This window comes from Dromiciops gliroides, chromosome 1 (genome assembly GCF_019393635.1).
Source record: "Dromiciops gliroides isolate mDroGli1 chromosome 1, mDroGli1.pri, whole genome shotgun sequence".
NCBI classification, from domain to species: domain Eukaryota; kingdom Metazoa; phylum Chordata; class Mammalia; order Microbiotheria; family Microbiotheriidae; genus Dromiciops; species Dromiciops gliroides.
The window spans coordinates 687,559,777-687,576,950 of NC_057861.1; the positions used below are offsets into that span (position 1 = coordinate 687,559,777).

The 17,174-nt window shown below is 37.2% G+C and overlaps 1 protein-coding gene across 1 annotated transcript in view; it reads left to right on the top strand.

Moving 5' to 3' along the window:
* The window catches only part of IKZF1 (IKAROS family zinc finger 1), a 50,015-nt gene extending 44,055 nt beyond the window's left edge, over positions 1-5,960 (top strand). Inside the window, 2 exon segments of the mRNA XM_044001199.1 lie at positions 2,737-3,389; positions 3,391-5,960. Of these exon segments, the coding sequence (XP_043857134.1) occupies positions 2,737-3,389; positions 3,391-3,444 (707 nt within the window). The 3' untranslated portion in view covers positions 3,445-5,960.
* Positions 5,961-17,174: the final 11,214 nt, after the last annotated feature.

The window sequence follows — 17,174 nt, forward strand, 5'->3', positions numbered from 1 at the left end:
ATATGAAATTACAGATAAGAAAGGAGGGTGGAATATGGCCCTCTTTATATGGGACATTATAGTTTTAGAGAGAGTATACTTACCAATGGCTAATGACCACAACAGAGAAGTCCAATCAGCAAATTCATGAAGCATGGTTCTGTTTTTATATTTACATATATATTTATTTATACATATATGCCTGCATATAGTTATATGTCTGGATATATACACATATGTGTGTATTGTGTGGATATATGTGTGTGTATGTCTCCTCACTCAGAAAATTATTACATTGACAGCAGATATCATTATCATACAGGAAAACATTGGGGCCCTTGTGAAATGTAAGACAAGCAACATTAAATCATATTTGTAGAAATTCAAACACTTTTCATTGATTAATGAAAACTAATGGCTTTATTGAAGACAGAACACCTTAAAACAAATAAATAACTAGCTTTTAGAACCGAAGTAAAATGGGGCCCTAATTAATGACTATACTACTTTTGTGTTACAGACATTAGCCAACATTTGGTCTTAAGCCTTGTCATACCTATGACATATATGATAATAATGTATAACAAAGGAAATTGGGTTACTTCTTTCTTTGTGAAATAACTTATCTGAAGAATTGGAAAACTAGCTTGTAAACACAAAATTAAAACTAAACAATTGATATTTCTCTACTAGATCTTTTCCTACTCTTTGATACTGTTGCCTTTTCTCCCTCCCAGCAATTCCCTTGGTTTTGTTTCTGCCTTCCACTTCATACTTATCAAATGGACCTCTGTTCTCCATTGTTATTCAATTCAACAAACATTTGTTAAAGTATCTACTATGTGTGTTACTACATTAGGTAATGGGGATAGAATGTTGTCTTAGGTAGTTATGTTCTTCTTTAAAGGCTCAACTCTTAGGCTTTGCCTTCCCAGAAGCCTTCTAGGTGAAAGTACCTTCCCTCCCTCCTTCCCTCTCTGTCTCTCCCTTCCTCCCTCCCTTCTTTTGTCTCTCTGTCTCTCTCTCTCTTTGTCTCTCTCTCTCTCTGTGTCTGTCTCTCTCTTCCTCTCTCTCCCTCTCTCCTGACTTCCCTTTAGTATTCCCTATATCATTCAACAAACATTTATTAAGCATCTTCTATATGTCAGGCACTGTGCTAGGCACTGGAGACACACAGATCAAAACGAGACAGTCCCTGCCCTCAAGAAGTTTATATTCCACTGTTATACTTCTTTTACTTCATGGAAATCAACCTCGTGTCATCCTTAATTTTCTACACATCATACCTCTCTTTTCAGTCTAGAAGTTCCTTAAATTCAGGAACTGGAGAGTTTTTCCCTTTGTATTTCCAACACCTGTGGATTATAGTATCATAAATGTAGAGCTTAGTGGGACTCCAGAGCCCAGCTCTCTCCACTTTCCAGAGGAAACTGAAGTCGAGAGAAGTGATATAACTTTTCTACGGTCATACAGTTAGCAAGTAGCAAGGCCAGGATTTGAACTCAGATTCTGACTCCAAATCTAGTGTTCTTTCCACTGGACCATGTTGCCTAGCAGAACACCTTATAAACAGTAGGCACTTAACAAAGATTTTTTGTTGTTGTCACTGTCATCATCATCTCTCTGAAAGGAGATTAGAAATCTAGTTGGTTAAAAGGTAGGAGGGGGAAGGGAATTAGACAGAATAAAGGGGATAATTCTAATTAAAGGTCACCATCCTTGTTGCAATTATGATGGTAATTGTCTTTAAAGCTCTTGACTATTGCACATGAGTTAAATCATGACACAATGCTCTGAAGTGAGTCATTGTCATTCCTCTGTTAGGATGAAGAAGCTAAGACAAACATGGTAACTGAGTTGCACTCAACCATTCACTAAATCAGTGTCATAATCACAAATGGGGATTCTTCATTCCCAAGGTCATACTCAGACCATCACTACTCTGTTAAATATTTTATTAACATCTCAAAAGCAAAACTTGTTCGTTTTTCCAGGGGAGTTTCAGGGATATATTTTTTGTCCAAGACTGTGGGAAGATGATTATCATTCAAATTCAATATAATGTCAAATGATAGAATAAATCTTTAGCTAATCCCTTCACGTAGAGATACAGAATATGATAATGATGATGATAGATAGATAGGAACTAGACCTGTGACTTTATTAGTACAAGGAACTCCTGGATAAGGAAACTCATTTCAACCAATGGAAGCCTTTTTGAGAGTTGCCTGTAGCATTGAGAGGTAAAAGGATTTGTCCAGGGTTACACAGCCAGTATGTATCAGAGGCAGAGCTCAAGCAGAAATCTTCCTGGCTTTCAGTCTGGCTATCTTTTATATGATGCTAAAATTTTACAGCACTTTAAAGTTTGCAAAAAGTTTTGCATACATTATCTCATTTGATTCTTATTATGATGCTGCATTGAAAATCATTTGTATGGTATGCCTGCCTTTTTTCCATTATTTCCCTAGAATATTTTCCAATATGCCGAGACTATTTAATTAAATCCTTGATTAATTAATCATTAATCAAATATTTAATTACTTAAATGCAATTAAGTGATGTTTTATATATGCCCACAATTTACTATAATTTAAACAATTAAAATGTTTTCATATTGATTATTTCATATAATCAGTGTGCCTAATAAATAATGATAAATGTTTGTTAACTGATTGATCTTGGTTCTCAATAAGAAATAAATAAATGCTTGAGGAATTCAGGTCTCAACTGACTATTTCCCGTTTTAATCGCCAGGTGACAAATGCTTGACAGATCTCCCATATGATGCCAGCACCAATTATGAGAAAGAGAATGAAATGATGCAGACCCACGTCATGGATCAGGCCATCAACAATGCCATCAGCTATCTAGGGGCCGAATCATTGCGCCCACTGGTGCAGACACCCCCCGGCGGCTCCGAGGTTGTACCAGTCATCAGCTCCATGTACCAGCTCCACAAACCCCACGGTGATGGTCACCCACGCCCTAATCACACAGCCCAGGACAGTGCAGTGGAAAATCTATTGCTGCTCTCTAAGGCTAAATCCATCTCCTCTGAAAGAGATGCCTCCCCAAGCAACAGCTGCCACGACTCCACAGACACAGAGAGTAATAACGAGGAACGGAGTGGCCTCATTTACCTGACAAACCACATAAACCAACATGCCAGAAATGGTTTGTCCATAAAAGAAGAGCATAGGCCCTATGATGTCCTGAGGGCAGCAACTGACAATTCCCAAGACGCTTTCAAAGTTATCAGCAACAATGGGGAGCCATTGAAGGTGTATAAATGTGAACACTGCAGGGTCCTCTTTTTGGACCATGTGATGTATACAATCCACATGGGTTGCCATGGCTTCCGTGATCCTTTTGAATGCAACATGTGTGGCTATCACAGTCAGGACAGGTTATGAATTCTCTTCCCACATAACACGAGGGAGCACCGTTACCAACATGAGTTAAACTCCTTTTCTGCTAAGCACTCACCTTGAGAGGCTGTATGCCTAGAGTTGCATGAACATCCACATATAGGAAAAAACAAAAAACAAACAAAAAAAGGCATGGGAGAAAAGAAAAAAGGAATCAGATGCCTGGTTTTCCTCCTTTCTGCAGCATGTAGTAGATGGTTGTGGTAATTGCAACTCATTTTTTTCTTTGAGTTATTTTAAGAAAGCAACGAGATTTTTAATTGTTAGTTGCAGAGTTGAATTTTAGATCATAAAAATTATTAGTTAATGTACTAGAAGCTTTTGTAGACTGCTAGACTCCCCTTCTTCATCTTTTGCATCTTGTAAGCTTCCCTCCTCTCAAAAGCTTATTTCATAGAGAATCCATACAAAAGCAGGCCATGGGTTGGAAAAGAAAAGAACCCACCCCTACATGTGACCCTTGGCTAAGAGTAAGATTTTCAGGTAAGGTAGGTTCTGTGACTTTCCATGAATAATCTCTACACAAGAAGAAATTTGGCTATGTTAAGGAAAATAGGGGTAAAATGATGTTGAGTGGGACAGAATCAAAGTTAATCTTCCTGAATCTTTTGGGTTAGAAGGATTTGTGAGGCCTCAAAGCTCATGTTTCCAAGGACTGATGTTTCCTTCTTGCTGTGTATGACTGTGTATGACTGTGTGTGTGTGTGTGTGTGTGTGTGTGTGTGTGTGTGTGTGTGTGTGTGTTTTAAAGTAATGCTATTTGGAATCATTCTCTGTATAGGAAAATATCCAGTTTGTTTAGAAAAGGTAATACTTCGAGAAAAACCTAAGCTGACAATGAAGAAATGCTTAATTAGGAGAATCTTTTTATATGATCAATTTGATTTCAAGGACGTTTGCACAATGCCTATAAGACCTTCAAGGATATTGCTGAAACCTATCCAAGTTATACTCCAAGTTACTGATGGTGCATAGACACATTTAAACATTCTTCTCCATTTGGTCACATGGAATTTATTTACAAGCACTAGAAATTTATTTTAAGCCACTGGTTCAGATACAGGAACCCTGATCATTTTTGCAGCTCCCCTGAGAAATTCAGGACCCTTTGAAATATTTTACTTTATCTGCCATGGCATTGATGTTTTTTGTTGATGAGTAGTATTGTCCTTTACCATTACAGATGGACACCTCTACAATTTATAGCCTTAAAGAGCTGACTGGGGCACTGAGAAATTAAGGTACTCGTTCAGGATTACACAGACAATATGTGTCAGAGATGAGACTCAAAACCATATCTTCCTGGTTACAGGGCCATTCTCTGTCTATCACACCACACTGCCGCTCTAAATATTTACCTTCTAGAAAGCCAAAATTTCATGCCAAACTTCTCCCTAATTGACCCCTCTTTCCACAAATGTCTCCTCCTTTAAAATCTAATCAAGATCCTTAATAAACACATATGCATATGAACCCTCCCACCCTATCCCTCTTTCTCTCTCTCTCTTTTACATCCTTGTAACTGAAAAATCCATTCCACTGGAATATGATCCTACAAGTTTATCCATGAGTAAATGTGATTTATTATTCTTTTGCGCCATTTCAAACATCAGAAATTACTAGGAAATAACAATATTAACTATGTCATATGGCTGAAATGGGAATATATATATATATATATACATATATATATGTCTCAATCTCACAAAAGGGGCATACAAGATAGGTGTTAATAAAGATGGCATATTATCACTATGATTCAATGAGTGCATCCCAGAAGCCATAGTAGTGAGATAGTTTGTGAAATATTTATTGTGTATAAGCAAGAAGTAAAGGCTTTCTTTACAGTAGTCAGGCATATCTTCTGTTTCCATGTGAATTTGTATCATTGTTTTAGTAAAAATGTTTTATTTTTATGTATGCATCTGGAAAAATAAAGAATAGCTCTCCACCATTACAGAGGCACAGAAGGACAAAAATATTTATATCTCTGTTCCACATTGAAAGACTTCTTGGTTATTTCCAAAGTATTCAGGGGGGATGAGAAAGGATTATCACTATTATTTTCTCTGAGGTTTTAAAAGTGTTGAATTCCCCCACTCCACCTCGATATTCAGCCTTTGTCAGATACCAACAATAAGCCATGTTTTCAGAATACGGTATCATTGATCTCATCTGGGATGTGCTGGGTTTGTAGTGATTCTTTAAATATGGAATTCCTTTAACTATTCCTGTCCATGGGCAATTGAGTATTCCTGATATACCCATGAAATAATATGGGCACAGGTGTTTCTTTGGCCCCAGATTTTCATATTTTCCAGGACAGCCTTAACATTTAAAAACTGGAAACAAACAAAATGGAAATTTGATATTTCCTGCAGAGGATACTTCAAAGCAAAGGAAAGAAGAGGCAAAACTGGTCCTGTCTTCTTATTTCACCAGTTCTTGCTTTTTTATCCACTGACAAATAGAAGATTGTTAGAATTCTATATAGAACTTTTATTTTGGGGTTTTTTTTAATAAAAGTATTTTATTATTTTCCAGTTACATGCAGAGATAGTTTTCAACATTTGTTCATATAAGATTTCCAATTTCAAATTTTTATCCCTCCCTCCCCTCCCTCCTCCCTCTCCTAGACAGCAGGTAATCTGATATAGGTTATATATACATAATAACATTAAACATATTTCTGCATCAGTCTCATTATAAGAGAAGAATCAGAGCAAAAAGGAAAATCCACAAAACAGAAAACCAACAGCACCAAAAACAAAAGAAATAGTATGGTCCAATCAGCATCCATATTCCACAGTTCCTTTTTTTTTTTTTTTTTGGATTTGGAGAGCCTTTTCCATCATGAGTCCTTTGGAACTTTCTTGTACCGTTGTATTGGTGAGAAGAATCTAGTCTATCACAGTTGATCAACACATAATGTTGATGATACTGTGTATAATGTTCTTCTGGTTCTGCTCATCTCACTCATCATCAGTTCATGCAAGCTATATAGAATTTTTAATATAATTTTATTTTCCAAAATATATGTAAAAACAAAATTTTAACATCAATTTTTAAAAAATACTTTGTGTTCCAACTTCTCTTCCCCCCTCCATTCCCGCCCCCCCCCACAAGAACTCAAGCAATTCAAAATAAGTTATACATGAGTAGTCATGGAAAAATTCCCATATTAGCTACTTGTGAGAGAAAACAGTCAAAAAACCCAAAACTTCAGATTAAGGAATTGTCAAAGAGGAAAAGAAAAAAAAATTTTAATGTGTTTCGATCTGTTTTCAGATACTATCAGTTCTTTCTCTGCAGATGGGCTACAATCTTTGTAAGTCCTTCAGGGTTATATTGGATCATTGCCTTGCTGAAAATAACCACATGCTTCCCAGCAGATCATCCCCCACTATTGCTGTTATTTTGTATACAGTACATTTCACTCTGCTTCAGTTCATGTAGGTCTTTCTTTTAAAAAATGGATAAACCTTATTGAAAGTAAATGCTTACTGAGTAGCACCCTGCTGAGAGCACAAGTTTGGGGCAATGTACTTGCACACTCTCCATCCTTTTTCATCCATCCCATAAAAAAAGTAAAATCTGGTTTATGCAATTTGTCTTAACCAATGACATTCCAAACAACTGTACTCACTGTATATAGTATCTCCTGAAGGAGTATTTTTCTGAAACTCCTATGCTACTTCCCTCCTGCCTTTTATAGACAGTACAAACTTACATTTACACACCCTTTCTCTGTGGTTTTATATTGTAATACCATTCTTCCCCTTTCAACCATTGTAGATTTCATAAAATGTCAACATGTAATTAAATTATGTTTGATATGTGCCCATATTCTGTATCAGAATTTTTCTTCTCATTTGGTAAAAGTAGAATTTTGCATGGTTTTACACTTTTACATTCTGTGCCTCATTTTGTTTTATGTGATGATATGCCTGTGTGGTGTTTGGGGTACACTCATGCAAGAGAAGTGTACCTAGCTGTGTTCTCATTTGGAAGTGAGGAGGTTCCACATACTTTCACATTGCACTTAAAATATGTAGAGGCATTCAATGGATTAAGAATAACTTGTTGACCTGTCTTTCACAAGTCAAAATTGCCATTTCATATACCCATACCCTTCCATAGCTTACGCCCTTAAAAACTAATTCTTTTATTTGTCTCCTACACTGTATTTTACTCCTTTTCACTGGCAAAGAAAGCATTTAAATAGTAGAACTGCCCTACTTTTTGGAGGAGTTAAGATGATTAAAAACACAACCCATTATCAGTTATTTTCATTACCATTTACTATCACCAGATTCATGTCCAAACCTTTTCTGGTATCCAGGGCACACTGCAAATAAATGCCAGTTTTCTCTAAAAGTCAGAACAATTCTAAACTAGAATCTAAAACTCTTCTATTTGGGCTGATAATTGTTTTATTTGGTTGGGGGTTTTTGTAACTTTTCTGATTTGGGTTGATTTGATTTGTTTGGGTTACAACCATCAGTCTGTTTTTAAAAAGTTATGAAACAGACTTAGTAACAACCGAAGAGGCAACATGGCTTACAGTTCTTCATCCATCAGTTTCAGCAATAAAAAGGATCAACAGTTCAAAATCATCCCAGATGTTCTTAGCTGATGTAAGGTGTGATATTTTTGTTCATATGGTTTGTTCATTTTTTAAAATTATTTTTTACTCATTATGAGCCAAAATTAAATGTATTTAAAATGTATGGGTATCAATAAAGAAAGTGCATATGCTATTTAAGAAAGAGCAGTTACTATGAAAATGTCTGGCCAGATCTGAAATATGCAGTATGGTTTCAGATGCTTTCTAATGTTTTTGTAATGATTTCCGTGGTTGTTGTTGAAGTTTTTCTCAACAATGGTGAGATTCAAGACCAATGGTTTGATCCAACACCATTCAGATCCTGAAATATCTTTTTGGCAAATCTGTGTACAGAATTGTGAATGGGGGTGGGGGGGAAGAGAGGGGGAAGCATGCATTTCCAACCTATCCCCGATAGTGCTTATGTTAATAATTTTCTGTTTAACTGTGAATACAAGAAAGGAATATACAATTGCAAAAAATAGAATACCATTTTGTACCCATTTTGAAATTCTTCAGTACTGTATAGTGTATTCTTCTATAGTATAATTCTTCTGTTCTATCACAAATAAATGCAATAGATGCCTTCCTGCCCCTATCAGATGGAAATTTTGGCTCACAGGTAGTCCATGGGGCTATCACAAAAGCTTTGAAAAGAGTACTGCAAAGCAGACAATGGACTTCCCTGCCATAGGTAAATATCAGCATGTGATATTGACATGAGGATTGCCCAACTTTTGATGAGCTTCACCAAGTCCTCATCCAAAGTCTGACTCTATGGTAACAAGGTAGATTTTTTCATAGCCATACTGGGACTAAGAGAACCAAATGAGAGTTGTCTACTTGAGAGGCAACTTGTTTATCCCAGTGGTGCTTTTAGCTATTGCTCAGTACTCTTCTAGAATGCCTTCTTTGGGGTTACTCTCAAAGCCTCAAAGGATCTAAAAATAGAAAGCAACTTAGAGATATAGTTCAACTTTTTTCATTTTACAAATGAGAAAACTAGAAGCAAAGTGAAATGAAATCACTTGACTAACATAGTACAGGCAGTAGACAAACAGCACTGGTATCCAATCCTAGGTCCTCTGACTCCAAATCCAGTATTCTTTGCACCCTAGCACACTTCCTGTTGTACATTCATCTTTTATATCAGGGATTGTAAGTATTTTTAGGAAGGGTGGTGGGTCCATGAATTTGTTGGGGTTCTTTAAAAGTATTTTGACAGTTGTATTTCAACCTAATTGGTTTCCATCATATTCCTATGTATTTTATTTTATGCACTTAGAACCATTATTCTAAGAAAGACTTCACCAGACTATCAAAGGGGTCATAATTTTTTTAAGTGGAGAATTCTTATTATAAATTAACTTGAGTGATAGTGAATCTTCATCTTTTGAGGATAACTTTCTAATTGCCCGTGGCCAAAAGCCATTTGGAGCCAAATTTAGTGAACTAGTGGTTCATCAAGCTAATCAATAGCTTCCACATGGCTATAAAGTAATGAGAGCGATTTTTCTGAGGTCATTTGTAGACTGATACTAAAGGCTGTTCCCAAATCATTCTAAACATGTTTTCAGAAATGGCCAGATTGTTGGAATAATCAATGTTCTCCTAAGGATGATGACTTTGAAGGACCATAGTCATTTGCCTGAGCACTGGCATGTTTTAGAAAATAGGTCTAATTACTTCATAATCACATCTTGAATTTTCTTTTATCCAACTCAAACTTTTCTGTGATGATTTAAGGTCCACAAAGTAGTTTATGGATATGATCTCATTTGATCATTACCACAACCCTGTGAGGCAAGTACTATGCTATTATTATCCTGAGTCTGCGAATGAGGAAACTGAGGGTCAGAAAGATGAAGTGACTTAGATGTGGGAACACAGTAGTAAAGGTCAGAAGTGGGATTTGAGTACATCTCTTCCTGATTCCAGGTCCACAGTCAGTCTTTCCAGATAGACTAATTATACTGCCTCTCTCTAGCTACATTCAAAGAAGTATGAGAATATAGTTTCAATGTCAGCTGTACAAGTCTAGTGTAAGATCCTCACTCAGCAATGACAAAATCCTGTGATAGAAGAGATTGTGAGATGAGGATCTCTTTGGTAGAAGAGATTAGTTGTTTTCCACAAAATACTTAATGTGTTTCTATAACTACACATCACACCTAGAACTTACCACAAAGATTATCATGAAGAGAGTAATCTTAGGGGTTGAAGGAGAAAAGAGCAAAACAAAAAGTATCAACATATGCAGTGGACTTGTGGGAATGTACCCTACCCAAAGATAATCCCCTTCCTCCAGGAAAACTGGTAGAGCAGACTCTTAACAGGGAGATGGGATATCTCAATTTAGGCTACAAAGAATTAGGTAAATCTTCTTGGAGCAAGCAAGATTAGAATCAGAACTTGAGGCCCTTTTACAATTTGGATAGACAACAAAGAGAAGGGAGAGAGGATTCCAGTCACCACATCCCCCCAAAAAGTGAGTAAAAGCATGGGTAATACTTCAGGGATATAATAGGTCTGCTTTGATTGGAGATAGAGCTGAAGTGAAGGCTAAATGTTCACTCAATACCATCACAATGGAATTCTGGAGGAGGATGAATCCAATTAATAAACAAACATTTCTTAAGTGCTTCCTATCAGCTAACTGGTGCTACAGAGACAGGAGTGAAACAATCCCTGCCCTCCCGAGCTTACGTTATCAGAAGAGATGGTAACTTATACACATATATGGAGGGACAGAGGTCATAAGCATCAATTGAATCATGAAAGTCTTCATGTACATGGTGGTATCTGAGCTGACTTTGGAAGGACCTGAAGGATTCTAGGAGGCAGAGGTGATGAGGGAGGGCATTCCCGGGCATAGAGGATAGCCCTTAAGAAAGGGACAGAAACAAATAGAGCGCCAAGGTATAAGGAACAGTAGGACTTCATCTTGGAGGAATGAAAGAAAGTAAGGTGTAATAAAACAGGAAATGTTAGGTTGGGGCCAGGTTATGAAAAGCATTAAACCTTTTTTTAAGTGTTTTTATTTTATCTTGGGGGTACTAGGGAGTCAAACCTGAAATAAGAGAAATTTAGACATTTTAAAGTGAGAAGGAACATCACCGATCATCTAGTCTAAATCAGATCTGTTCAGGAATACTCTACAAGAGCACATAGAGCACTGGACCTGGAGTCAGGAAGTCCCGAGTCCAAATTTTACCTCAGATACCATATGACCCTGGGCAAGTAACTTTATCTGACTCAGTTTCCTCATCTATAAAATGGGGATAATAGCATAGTAAGATAAAATGAAATATTTGTGAAGGACTCTGCAAATCTTAAAGTACTATATCAATACTAGCTCTGGGGGCAGCTAGATGGCACAGTGGATAGAGCACCAGCCCCGGAGTCAGGAGTACCTGAGTTCAAATCTGGCCTCAGACACTTAACACTTACTAGCTGTGTGACCCTGGGCAAGTCACTTAACCCCTATTGCCTCACTAAAAAAAAAAAAAATACTAGCTCTAATTACTGTCACTAAAACATGGTAGCCCTGTCAAGTGTATATCTAGTCTCCATATGAAGACCTCAGTGAAAACTAACTTATTACCTATCAAAATATAAGACTAGCTTTTCTCCTCTAGACCTAGAAGAAAATAAGCCTCTTCTCTCTTGGTCTCCAGGCAAAGACGGGAAAAGAATAACCAAGAATACCTTTAGCTGAGCCTTATTTTTGAGGCATCTAGGCAACACAATTTAGCAGACAATTTCATTTCTCGTTAGTCACATGTAATAATAGTAGCTGATATTTATATAGCATGTTGAGGTTCACAAAGTGCTTTACATCCATTAGCTCTGTGCAGAATACCAAATCTCTCCATTTTACAAACAAAGAAAGAGCTAACCAATGGCAGAGCTGAGATGCCCACCCAGGTGTTCTGACTCCAGATGTGGCATCCTTTTCGATATACCCTGCTATCCCCCTTAACATGCTTCAGGAAATACATGTATTCCTCAAAAAATCTGTAACATTTACTTTCAAATTCTACCTTATGGGTTTTAGGAATTTTACAAGAAGGTTGGGACCAAGAGCAAGGGGTCAGGTGACCTAAAATCTAAAAATCTCTTACTTTGCTTCTTACAGGGTATTCAACCCCCAACCAGAATCCTCAAATAATTTACTAAACAGTGAGGTCCATCTAACCTTTTTATTTCAGAATTAAGTCGGGAATGACAACAAATAGGAAGAAAGCTATATAGAATAATCAAATTTATCCCAGACTTTCCAGGTTAGAAGGGACCTCAGAGGGCATGTAATCCAATCTACTGCTGAGGATCCCTCCCCAGCCAAGCAATTGAATCTATCTGAACATGCCCATCAAGTGGTCATTTGGATTCTATTAAAAGATCTAGGGGGGGCAGCTAGATGGCGCAGTGGTTAAAGCACCGGCCCTGGAGTCAGGAGGACCTGAGCTCAAATCCGGCCTCAGACACTTAACACTTACTAGCTGTGTGACCCTGGGCAAGTCACTTAACCCCAATTGCCTCTCCAAAAGAAAAAAAAAGATCTACAGTGAGGGGGACCTATTACCTCCAGAGATAGCCCATTCCACTTGGGGACAGCTCTATGGGTGAAAAACTATTACTCAACAAAACTGTTTTGCCTTTGTGCCACTCTCCCCCATACTTAGTTTTGTCCTCGAAAAACAATTCTAACCAGTCTTCTCCATGCCAGCTCTTTGAAGACAGAGAAATCATCTCTTCTTGAAACTAAACCTTCCTAGGACCTCACTATCCCATTGTCCTCAGCTCCACCTTTTTTTTCCCTTCCAAAATGGGGCCACAGAACTTAATACAACATTCCAGATGTAATCTGTACAAGGCAGAGTAAGATGGAACTCCCCATTCATTTATCCTAAGGTCACCTTGGCTTTTTTTTGGTGCTATATCACATTGTTGACTCACATTGAGCTTGTAGTCTACGAAAAAACCCAGGTCTTTTTCTATCATGTAGTCCTGACACCTCCCCACCCCCGTCTGATGCTTGTGAAGAAATTAATGTTTTTAACCCAAGCATAGAACTTTACACTTATAGCTTGTACATTTCATTTCAGTTGAAGCGTCCCCTTGCTTCTAGTGTTTTTTGAATGCTGATTGTATATTCCAACGGAAAGGTATTCCTCCCGTATTTATATTATTCACAGATTTGGCAATCATGCTGGATACTCAGTGATCTAGTGATGCTAGCCTTACTATTCCTCACACAGGACATCAAGAATGCCACCTATAAAAAATGTTTTTGTAAAGTGAAAGTTATTTTGTCAAGGGGAAAAAATCACACCATTATTTCTCTTTTAAAAAAGAAAATATAGATTTTTATCTACAAAGTTTCCTTAAAGTGAGACTAAAATGAAATATAGGATCTTTGTAATTTTCCACAAAACATGAAGGTATCAACAAAAATTAAGTCTATTTGGAAAACAATGACTAGACAAGCAAAATTTATGTTACAGTACTCAATATCAAATTAAGCCGACAAGCATTAAGTGGTTGCTATGTTGCAAGCACTATACTACATTCTAGGGATGTAAAAGGCAAAAGACCATGCCCCGCCCTCAGAGAGCTCACAGTCTAATGGAAGAGACAACATGCAAATAACTATGTACACACAGTATATAGAGGATAAATTGGAGATAATCAACAAAAGGAAGTTACTAGTATCAACAGGGACTAGTAAAGACTTCTTGAAGAAATTGAGACTTGAGCTGAGGCTTGAAAAAAGATAGGAGGTGTCAGTGGAAAATGCTCAACGTTCCTCAGAAAAATGCTCAATGTCCTGTGTGAAGAATGGCAAGAAGGCCAAGATCACTAGATCACAGCGTATCAGGGAACTCACCTACAACTGGCAGCTAGAACTAGGTAACAGCTAGGTGGCTTCTAGGTGGTGTAGTGGATAATGCTGTGGGCCTAGAGACAGGAAGACCTGAGTTCAAATCCAGCCTTAAACACTAGCTGTGTGATCCTGGACAGGTCACTTAATCCTGTTTGTTTCAGTTTCCTCATCTGTAAAATAAACTAGAGAAGGAAATGGCAAACCATGCCTATATCTTTGCCAAAAACAACAACAAACAAAAAACAAACAAACAAACAAACAAAAAACACCAAGTGGGTTCACAAAGAGTTGGACTTGAATGAATAACAACTAGATGGCAATTAAAAAGCACTTTGAGTCTTAGAAAGTTCTTTACATACATATGTTATCTCATTTGAGTCTCATAAAAACTCTTTAAAGCTGTTATTATCGTTCTCATCTTGCAGATTTGGAAATGGAGAATTTTAAAGGTTGTGTGACTTTCTTGGAGTCACACAGATGCAGAAGTAGGATTCAAACCCAGGTCCTGTTGATGCTAATTCCTGTATAGTATCCATTGTGCCACACTGATATTCTCATGGATGACACAGTTTATGAAGTTGTTTTTTTTGTTTGTTTTAAATAAAAAATGCTTTCCACTATTGGTTACTGACCCTCAATTTGCACAATTGGCTAATTCCACTTGAGGAAAATTTTAATATTGTTGATATGTAGAAAAAACTCTTGCCCTGCCCCTAGCTATCTGTATGACCTTCTGCAAGTCACTGACCTTCACTGTGCTTCCCTTTTATTAAATAAGGAGGTTGATCTGGATCAGGAGGCTGAGGGGGCCTGTGGATCTCTTCTCAAAATAATTTTTTTACCCAAATTGGAAACAGAAAGAAAAAATATTGCTCAATTTCAGTTAGAGATTAGTCAAAATAAAGATGTAATTTTCCAGTCAAGTTCATGGACCTCCTGAAAACTATCCATGGATCCCAGGTTAAAAATTATTATGTGAGATTATTTCTAAGAATCCTTTAAGATCTTTGAATAAACTGTGAAGCCAAGAGAAATACTGAATTCTCTTTTACCAACATCAGATATTCAGAGCTGGTTTTCCCTACCTTCAGTAGGTGTTAGACTATTTTTCTGTGAAGAGGCACATAACAAGAATTTAAGAGTTGGAAAGAGGTAAAAAGAGAAGAGGCGGACAAAGGAAAGAGGAAAGGAAGAGAAAGAGAGAACGCAAACACAGATGCTGTAATGTTTGTGACCAAAGTGTCTTTAACTTGCACAGTCCTACTCTTTCGATAACCCAGAATATTAAAATGATATGTTAATTATCAACACTAATAATTGCCACTGAAAATTTACATGTTAAATATAGGCAGATTCCTGAGTTGCCATGTCATCCTGAAGGAAAAGATGTCATTGGGTCATTTAGTGACCCAGAAACACATAAATGCAGAGGCGGGGCGGGGAATTTGTTCCTGCACCCTGCATACACTATTGAAACCTCATAAGACTGAGCAAAAGAGACTGAGAGATGATTTACATATACTTTTTGCAAACTACTGGAAAGTTATTGGGTTTACATATGGAAACTTTTCTTCCTCTAAGGAATTTCCCCAGGAAAAAATGGCCATTTCCTGGGATTTGTTCTGCTTCATGGAGGTTACTTTCAAATGACTAAAATGGATGAAGGAATTAAGTGAACAGAAAGATGGATTTAAAATGGTAAAGAGAGACCCAAAGAATTAGCTCAGTCAATCACATGTAGATTGTGGTACCTGAAAATATAGGAACTATCCAGAAATGCTGATTATAGAGCAGAAGGATTGGTATTAAAGGGAACCAAGGAAATTTATGTTGACAATGATAGATATTATTCAACTCAACAGATATCATATAGGCACCTTCATGGTACAGTCAATAGAGCATTAAGTTCAAATACTCAAACACCTATTTGTATTGACTGTGCGACCCTGGGCCAGTCACTTAACCTCAGTCTGCCTCAATTTTCTCAGTTGTAAAATGGGGATTATATAGCACCTACCTCATGGGTTTCTTAGTGAGGAACAACTGAGATGATATCTTTACAGCACTTAAAACAGTGTCTAGCACATAGAAGGCACTTAATAAATGTTTATATTTAAGTGCCTTCTTGTTTAATCCATCAGTCCAGAGTAAGGGTTCTTCACCTGGGGTTTGTAAACAGATTTCATTGGTCCATGAACTTTGATGAGGGAAAAATGTTTTGTGTTTTTTTTTCACTAACTTAAACTGAAATTTTGAAATTAACTATTAAATAATAATTGTGAAATTATTAAATTAACTTGTCATTAATTTTTTTTAAAAAATGTATTCTGACAAGAACCCCATAGGCTTCATCAGACAGATTACCCAAATGATCCATGACACAAAGAAGGGTAAGGATCTCTAGTCTAGAGAAATGTCCACAGAAGCAGCCAATTTGTCTTTTCCCAATCTGCTAGATTGAGTTTAACATATAATTCTGGGCTTAGTCCGTGATTAAGATTAAAAAGCTATATTTTAACTATCAGGGAAAGTGACAAAATCACTGAGAAAGAAAAGTCAAACCAACTCCCTAACACTCCCTTAATATACTGTCAGTGTGGCAACTTTGACCTCACACTTTAAAAAATAGAAGATGGGGCAGCTAGGTGGCTCAGTGGATAGAGCACTGGCCCTGAATTCAGGAGGACCTGAGTTCAAATCTGGCCTCAGACACTTAACACTTACTAGCTGTGTGACCCTGGACAGGTCACTTAACCCCAATTGCCCAGCAAAAAATAAAAAGAAGAAGAAGAAGAAGATACTGTGTTTGGGGATTTGTTTCCAAAGAGAAGCTGACATGGGAGTATGTATGGCCCAGTGGATGGAGAACTGGCCTCAGAGCCAAGAAGACCTGGGTATAAGCCTTGTCTCTAATCCATAATGATTGTTTGACTCTGGGCAAGCCCTTAAACTATTAGCATACAGGCAACTCTCTAAGATTGTAAATTGCCTAGAAGATGCTGACTTGCATTGGTAGAGAGAGTTTCCTTACCTGGGAGTTTTCTGTATCAATGAAATTATAAACCCAGTCCTATTTTGTCCCAAAGGAAAGTAATCTTTTTGAGGAAAATCTAATTAAATGTCCATATTATGATGCATACAAATTCCTTGTAAACCCTGAAACCCCACCAATCACAACCTGTTATGCTATTCACATGGAAACCCTGGTGTGGAAATTCCCTCCATCTACTTCATCTGTCACTTATAGTCTTACATAATTGCAAGAGGTTAA